The sequence below is a fragment of the Alexandromys fortis genome, unplaced genomic scaffold, assembly GCF_014885135.2.
Source record: "Alexandromys fortis isolate MF-2015 unplaced genomic scaffold, M_Fortis_MF-2015_v1.1 scaffold_303, whole genome shotgun sequence".
Lineage (NCBI taxonomy): Eukaryota > Metazoa > Chordata > Mammalia > Rodentia > Cricetidae > Alexandromys > Alexandromys fortis.
In genome coordinates this window covers 575,402-584,044 of record NW_026068181.1, presented here as the reverse complement: position 1 = coordinate 584,044, position 8,643 = coordinate 575,402, and the positions used below count along the sequence as shown (strand labels likewise).

At 47.8% G+C, this 8,643-nt stretch overlaps 3 protein-coding genes across 4 annotated transcripts in view; 2 read left to right on the top strand and 1 right to left on the bottom strand.

Annotated features, from left to right (window-relative positions):
* Positions 1 to 8,643, top strand: part of LOC126492637 (tripartite motif-containing protein 30A-like) — a 399,822-nt gene that overhangs the window by 144,912 nt on the left and 246,267 nt on the right. The window lies entirely within an intron of this gene.
* LOC126492642 (tripartite motif-containing protein 30A-like) overlaps positions 1 to 8,643 on the top strand; it is a 361,486-nt gene that overhangs the window by 144,849 nt on the left and 207,994 nt on the right. The gene's annotated exons all lie outside the window — the stretch shown is intronic.
* On the bottom strand, positions 1,152 to 2,766 carry LOC126492627 (ubiquilin-like protein). Its single transcript, XM_050129159.1, is given in 4 exon segments — positions 1,152 to 2,021; positions 2,023 to 2,247; positions 2,354 to 2,481; positions 2,484 to 2,766. Coding segments are annotated over 4 exon segments (1,506 nt in total).

Genomic DNA, 8,643 nt, shown 5'->3' with positions numbered 1-8,643 from the left:
GGTAGCTAGCTGTACTTCTGGCTGACAATGGGAGACTAAGGCTTGTTATCACGGAAGTAATAATCAGTAAGAAGCCCCAATGATAAATGCCAATATCTCATTTGTATCTGAGTTCCTCCTACCTGTATCTATCAGGACCAACCATTCTTTTTCTTTCAAGCTAAATTCAGTTTTAAGAAACATGACCAAAAATCAATCTTCATCTGGGCCTCTGTGAGGTTTTTCTTTATTTCACAAGTCTCTTCACTGCATTTGGTCTATTCTCATCCTGCTATGCATTTGCGCATATCTTCCTGTATGCACATCCTAGGTTACACGTGTTTGTGCCCGGACACTGGATCATTATATAAGCAACTGTGAGTATCTATCAAGACAACCCATACAATGTATTGTGTATCTTTAGGTAAAACAAAGATATCAGGCATATTGTGCTGATTTCCTGGGAGGGAGGGAGCAAAGCTAAACATAATAATGTTCACAAGTTGTAGCATGAATTCTAGTTGGATTTAATAAAACGCGGAATAAGATGTTAGGGGGCAAAAACTGAAGGATCAGAGGAGCAGTGTGTCCAGCCACTAAAGAGACCTTTTACCTCTAGCAATGCTCAGATCAAAAGGGCAATCCTGTTCTCAGACTATGTCTCAGACTGCAACCTCAGACTGCATCTGAGCTCCTTTCTCTTTACATCTTAAATTCCTCTCTCCACTCAACCATATCCCTTCCTGTCTCCACATCCGGAGTGCTAGTTTAAAGGCATGGGACTCCCAAATACTGGGATTAAAGGTGTGAGCCATCACTCCCTGGCTTCTAGTGGCTTAGCTCTACACTCTGATTTTCAGGGAAACTATATTTGTTAAAACACAAACAAACATCTCTACAACAAGTAATCCCAGCATTGAGGCAGCAGAGGCAGAAGGATTGTCACAGGTTGAAGGCCAGCTTGGTCTATATAGGAAGATCCTGTATAAAAACCACAAAACAAGGCAAGCCTCAAATGAAGGTAAGTAGGTGTAGCCATTTTATTGACAGATCTTCCAGCCATGACCAGTGATCTAGTAGTATTCAGTTGAGCAAGCATTGATCGTTTTTTCCTGTTCCGGTACTTCTCCCAGTTGGAGGCATAGGAAAGGTAGGAAAGGCAGATGAGGATGTCAAATGGGTCCACAGGCAGGTAGGAAGCAGATGGGAAGACACAATGGTAAGGATTCCTGTGATCTCTTGAGCTCGTGAATAGCAGCGTTTGTGTTGCCATCAGTAGCAATGAGTGCTTGCAGATTGTCATTCACAAATCCCAGGGCCTGGAGATGATCCATCTGCTTGCGGAAATGAACCTTGGGAAATTGTAAGGAATGGGAAGGGTCTCCAGATGGGGGCTGTGATTTCTGCAGCACTGTGCCAGATTGGGGGCCACATTCAAGCTCAGTCGTGTCTGACACATTCAGAGTCCAGGGCACTGGATCAGGGTAGCTACAGCTGAAAGGAGGAAACCAACCTAGACCCCAAAGGTAAGGCTCAATGCATGGCAAAAGAATAGGAGCATCTGTAGCCAATAGCTGTAGACCATGCTCAATCTGTAGTATTGCTTGTGATGTTTTAGGGTTGGCTAGGGCTAAAAGCAAGTCTGAAAGCTGTGATAACTGCAAGGATGTGGGAGTTTGTTGTCTCCACTGTTCATTCTGCTGGGGCATATTCATGAGCAGCAGCATCTGAGCAGCCATGTATGGGTAGTTCCTAAGCAATTGGATCATTCCTCCTGTGAGCTGAGAGCTGGTCTGCTCACCTGACTGCTGGAGATCTCCCTCTAACCCCTGATCAGAGCTACCCACAGGGATGGCCATACCCTTATCATCTTCCTGAAGCTCCTGGGTGACAGCTGTGCTGGGTAAGGTTGGAATCCCAGCTGGCTGCTGAATAGCACAGACATGTCTTTGGCCCTCAGTGGTGACTGAAGGCGGATTTTTCCTGTAAGCATCATGAGCACTGCTTAGAGTAAGATTTGTTGGGGTGATTGGTGATAATCCCACAAGAATTAGCATAAATGTCTTGGGCAAGAGGGCGGAACAATTCTTCCTCAGATGGCAGAGGAAATGGAGAAGGAGTCTGGACTTGCACTAGTACTTGGCCAGCCAGAAGGGCTGTAAAAGAGCTGCCCCCCAAAAGATCGTGCATCCCATTGAGCCTTTGGTCATTGAAATCATAGCTCTGGCCCAGGGCATTGTTCCCATTTGGAATTGTCTCAATGACATACTGAGTCACAGGGACATCAAAGATGACCAAACCATTCAACGTGGTCATCAAGTCCAAGTATGGCTCCAGATCCCTGGCTCATTCTTTCCGGAACATGTCAACGAACAGGTAGGGCTGTGGGTTTGGTAGATGCAAGGTTCTGTGCTGGTTGATTGATCTGCATTATCTCTTGGATAACAGCCAGGTGCCTGGCCAACTCCAGAGTGTGGCATAGGATCTCAGAATTGTTGAGAGATGGGAGACTTCTGGGTTCTGCTGCAACAGTTCTTGCATATCTGGATGTTCTGAGATCAGTTGACGCATGAAATCAATATTGGACAACATCCTCTGAACACAAAGATTCTCCAGCATCTGTGCAATATGACCTGGACTGTCCACTTCTGGGCTTTGAGTACCCACATTGGGTGCATCAGACCCCATGAGGAGGGATGATTCTTCCTTGGTTTGACCCATGCCTGCAGACTGGCACACCCTACTATTTCCTTTGGTGCTTCTGTTTTGATGGCAGGGATTGTTCATTAAGAAAAAAAATATTGTGATGTCTGCTTAAGCCTCACAATATGTCCTAATGAAGTAGGGACATATATATTTGAGAAAGTGAGGATGTTGCTCTCCATAATAAAATTAATTAGGACAGTTTCAAGAATGGAGATAAAATTTCTTACTAAATAGGAGTAGTAGAAGTAGCAGTTAAACAGATATAGAATATGCATTTTTATATGTCTTTGTTTAGGTCCCTCTTTGGAATAATAGGGTTAAAGTATAAAGTATTGGATTTGTTGAAACACTTAAAGAATAAAACTCATTCCAGAGAGCAAGAACAAAATCTGCATTGATGTGAGATTCCCCTCTGTATGCTTTGAATATGTTTTTATTACCATTAGCTAATAAGGAAGTTGTTTTGGCCAATGGCTTAGCAGAGTACAGCCAGGCAGGAACCCGAAGAGAGACAGAGACAGTAGGTGGAGTCAGAGAGATGCCCTGTAACAACTGCGGGAGACAGATGCCGCAGATCCTTACCTGTAGGCCACGTCCTTGTGGTGATACAGAATAATAGAAGTAGGTTAATTTAACATGTAAGACTTAATTAATAAGAAGACTGAGCTAATAGGCTAAAAACACTGTTGTAATTAATATATTTCTGTGTGATTTTTCGGGTCTGGGCTGCCAAGAACAAAGAAGCAGTCTCCATTCATACTGCATCACAGAAAGGGCCTCTTAGGTTTGCTCTTGATTGGGACACAGTGAAGTTAAAAAGGAAAAGGAGAGGAGAATCAATGAAACAAGCCCTTAATCCCAGCTCTCTGAAAGCAGAGCCAGGTAGATGTCTATGGTGAGCCTGGTCTACATAACGAACTCCAGTCTAACCAAGGCCACATAGTGAGACCTTGTCTCAAAAATTAAGTTAATAAAATAAAATATTATTGTTTTTACTTTTTATTGATTCTTTGTAGATTTCATATCATGCATCCTGATCCCACTCATTTTCCTGTTCCCTCACTCTTGGCTTCTGCCCTTGCAACCTTGCCCCCAAACAAAATTTACTAGTATAAACCAAAAGAATTTTTTTTTTAAACCTCAGCATGAAAGCTGTAATGTTGTAATGTGGCTCACTGAGTCACACTGTAGACCCTTTAGTCTATACATCTTTATTTGTTTAAATTTTTTGGTGGGAGCAAGTGTTTTTTTTTTTTTTTTTTTTTTTTTTACAAAACCAGCTATGTGTAATAGATCTCACTGTCCTGGAAACCAGGCTGGCTGGCATTGATCTCATGGAGATTCGCATGCCTCTGCCTCCAGAGTGCTAGGATTAAAGGCGTGCACCACCACCACTCAGCCCATACATCTTTGTTTGTAAGTGTTCATTCCAGTGAGTTATTGGTCTGGTTCAAGCCCTCTAGCTTCTGCTACACCATTAACACGGAGTCCCTTAGTGGGACCCCTCTAAAATATCCTATTGTTGCCTTGTGTTATGGAGATCCCGTAGCTTTGGATCTGCAGGTCCAGGCCCTTCACACATTCCAGCAGTTCATAGAGGAGGTGGGTTTGGGGTGGGCTAACTCATAGTTCTGGTTCTGAGCCTGGGTGATAGCTGGGTTGACCAGCTGCCAACATTCCTTCATTGTCACCATCCTGGCTGTAATGATCTGTTTTTTTTGCTTTAAGAGACAAGCCCTGCCCACTCCCCACTTCTAACTCCCCCCCCCACAAACCCTCCAACCCACCTCCCCCCTGTCAGCTGAGGCAGACAGATCTTCCTTCTTGCTTGTAGCCTGAGTCTCTTCCTTTTCCACCTCCCTCTCAAAGAAGTAGCTTCTGCTTCCATCTCTCCCCTCCCCCCTCTCCTTCTCTGCTCTTCTCCCCTTCTCTCCTTCCCCTCTATAACCCACTAAATAAATATCCAACCTCAGTCTGCATGGTGTTCCTATACATGTTGCTGTCTCTCTCCTGCTGCCCCGTGTGGCTACCTGCCAGGGCCCTGCCGCCTTCAGAGACCTGAAGTGTTGTCTCGTGGCATGCCCATCTGTCTTTCTCTCCTTGTGGCCTGCTGCAGCCACTTGGGGAACTGTGCCATCCCTACCTGGGACTGGCTGCTTTTCTTACCTTCTGTTCACTGCCTGCTGCCACATGGCCTGCTGCCACCGCTTGGGTACCTGCAGGGTTTCTGCCGCTGCAGCCACCAGAGTTCCTGTAGCATTTTCTAATTAATCCACTACAGTGGCGATCTCTTGAGCCAAGTGTAACAGATAGCAAGGAGTAGAATCAGTTTCCCTGTTCACACCCTCAGGTCTGTCTCACACATACTCATACCACCAGGGTCAGCTCTACTGTTTTGCCCAGGCAAGATGCAAGGCTTGCTCTCCAGATTGCCATACTTGGTAAGGGGCAGAACCAACTCCTCCCTTCTCATGGCTCCTAGGTCAGGTCTCCTGCCTGACACAGGTGGCAAGAGGTGTGTGGGGGGCATATTTCCTTTACCCTTGCCATCCCTGGCATACAAGGGAGAAGGCAGGGGCAGGTCACCTGCTCTCACACCTACAGGCCTAGCTCATCTATCCACCCTCACCAACAGAGTCAGCACTAGTGTGTTGCCCAGGCAAGGTGCCATGCCCACGCTCCTGTGTGCTGCAGCTGGTGAGGGGCAGGAACAGTCCTCCCTCCCACTCTCGTGACCTCAAGGCCGGGTCTCCCTCCCACCACAGGTGGCAAGAGGGGAGGAGGGGACCCAGCTCTCTCTCCCACTTCACCTTATGGTAGGTGAAGGGTGGGGCCAGATCTCCCACAAACCTTTGCAGTTCCAGATCACTGGCACCTCCTGTCAACTGGGTCAGCTTTACTGTGCTACCCTGGCCAGGTGCACAGCCTGCTCTCCTGAGTGATGCACCAGTGAGGGGCAGGATCAGCTCTCTCACTCTCCTGACCCCAGAACCAGATTTTCCTGCTTGCTTAGGTGGTGAGGGATGAGGAACAAGGGGTAAGTGGAGTCTTTCTCCCTTACCCATGCCACAGACTGTGGGGCTAGCTCTCCAACTCTCAACCAGCTTACCTGTAACCAGGCCAGTACGGAAATATCTTCTGTACTTCCCTGAAGAGATGCGAGGCCCACTCTCTTGAGTGCTACAGTTGGTAAGGAGCAGAGTTAACTTTGGGCAGCCTCATCCTACCTGCATTCACTGGTAACAGGAGCCATGGATGTCAACACAGACTATGACAGCAACACAGGCCCAGAAGACACCTCGGTGACAGTACAGACTACTCAGGGCCACATGGCCCTGGCAGAGGCTCAGCGCTCAGACACCAAAAGGGCCCTCGGTGGTGACCCAGGCCCTTGATGTCAGTGTAGCTTTTAGTGGCACTGTGGGCCATAGACATCAATACAGACCCCAACCATGGGTGGACCATGGACCGAGACATAGACCTTGGCAGCAGCCTGGGTCCTCGCAGTCTGGCCCAACTGAAGATATTCATGGCCTGCTCACTGCCTTGTGACCCCAAGTGGGTGAGTGCCATTACGATGAGCAAGCGTGGGGTGGAGAAACGGGAGAGGGGCAGAATGGTTAGTGTGCTATGGTAAGAGGCAGTTCTGAAGAAGCCAGGGCAGCAGGGAATGGCTCAAGTTGGGCTACTTGTTACCAGGACCAGGGTGATATCTGGGTCTGGGCTACTGCCTAGGGCTATATCTAGGTCCTTAATCCTAACATAGCTGATGTCTATGACCCATGTTGTCACCAAGGCCACAGGGATGCCTAAAGTCTGGGCCACCACCCGTGGCCATGCTGCCCTTGGGTCATGTTAATCTGAGTGGCCATGCTGCCCCCAGAAAACACAATGACATTCAGATCAGGTCTGGTCACACACCTGACTGAGTCCATGACAGGGTGCAAAGGCTATGCTGACACCAGAACCAGAACAATCTGAAAGGCCTGTGCCATCCAGGGCCATGGTGATATGTGGGCCAGTGTAGGGCTATGTCTGGGTCCATGGCACTACCACAGCCAGGGCCTAGGTTGATAGCCATGGCTCCTGATACCACCAAAGGCCACACAAATACTCAGGGTTTGTGCCATCCCCTGGGGTTAGATGGGGATCTGAGGGGCCTGTTGCAGCTAGGGTTATGCAGAGATGAGTCATAAGGTGCCATGGTAACATCCAGGCCCAGGCTGTTGCTGAGGACCAAAAATGGGTCCATAGCCCTACTTAGCAGGATCTGCATTGATGTCTGTGGCCCAAGGTGCCACCAAAGGTCACTCAGATGCCAGGGTTCTAGTATGCATCCCAGGGCAATGTTGGTATCCCAGGGCCTTGCTGCCACCAAGGCCATGCCAATCTGAGTGTCCTGCACTTGATGCCTGGTGTCATTCAGGCCAGGACTGCTACTGAGGGTCATGTCTGGATCCATGTTCCTGCTACAGCTGGAGTCTGTGATGATGCCCATGGCCTCCATCACCACAGGGTGTGGTAGGAACCTTGAGTGTTGAAATCAAAGGGCCGTGTTGGGCCCACTCTGCCCATCACTGACCCTGGGATAGCTGGTCCTGCCCCTTGCTGGACACTGCAGCAGGAAAACTTGTCCTGACCTCTCCCATTGGAGAGCTAACTCTCTACTATATTCATGAGAGAGCTGACCAAGCCCGACCCCTCACCATGGGTGTAGGAGGGCTGGCCCCTGGAATGTGTCAAAGAGAGCTGGCTCCACCTCTCTCCCCACAAGGGTGGTCACAAGTGGGCTGGACTGACCAGCTCAGTTAGCACGCAGACCCACATCCTGGGCCTTGGGTCCTATGGAACAATAAATGCTGGATCTCCATGATTCGGGGCAACAACAGAATATCTGAGATGAGTTTCAGTGATGGTGGTGTGCCGGAGGCCTTGAACCAGACCAATGACTCATAGTAATGAACATTTTGAGAGTGGGGCTGATTGGACCAAAGGGTATACTGTGTGACATGATGCAGGTGCTGATAACACTAGGATGAATGAAGAGGTGATGGACAGATGGAAGAGCAAGGTGGGTTGTTTATTTGCTTTGTTTTCAATAAACTTTGGGGGGTTCTTTTAGGGGGACATGCTGCAGGGGTGAAGGGCAGATCTGGAGGCAATGTATGATGAGCAAGATTGGGAATTAGGATGTGAAATTCAAAAAAATAATGTTTAAAAAAACAAAGAAAAAAAGAGAGAGAGAAAGAGAAAGAAAGGGAAGGAGGGAGGGAAATGAAACAAAAGTGAAAATTTTATGTGAAAAGGAAACCACATTTTCCTCTGAGGCCCAGACTGTGGAATTCTAGACTTAAGTGAGAATGTTCCCCTATAGTAGGTAAAGATTATTTTCTTCTCTGAGAATTAGGGGTAGGACTGGTCATCAAGGCTTTCTTTAAGAAAACCCAAAATAGAGGTGAAAAGGCTGCTCTTTACAGCACACTTTTTATTCATATAATTTACAAGTGGCTTGGTCCCTATGCCATCACGACAGACTTTCTAAACTGATTGATTTCAAGATTTTTGCTCAGTCTTAAGTGAAAACAACAGAGATGTTGCGGGAGGTCTTTCCGCCCCTCCAACCAATAGCTGCTGTGATACCAGCCCATTGGGGCGTGGTCTCACTCCCTTTAAAAAAGCGGCTATTTCCTCTGCTTGCTCTCTTCTCTTACTGCTCCGCTGGAGACGAGACTCCCTTCCTGGTTGCGCAGATGGCTGTTGTCTGGGATTGTGATCTGTAAGTTTTTCCCCTTTAAATAAATAACACCCTATTAATCATAACTCCAAACTGGTGTTGCCTTGTTCGTGACTTACGCCTTCATCTGGCGCCCGAACGTTTGGCTTTTAGGACCTCTCCTTTCCCCGCTCGAGTTCGGCTTGGCACGAGCCCTCCCTTCCTTAGCCGCGGCCTGTGCCTTG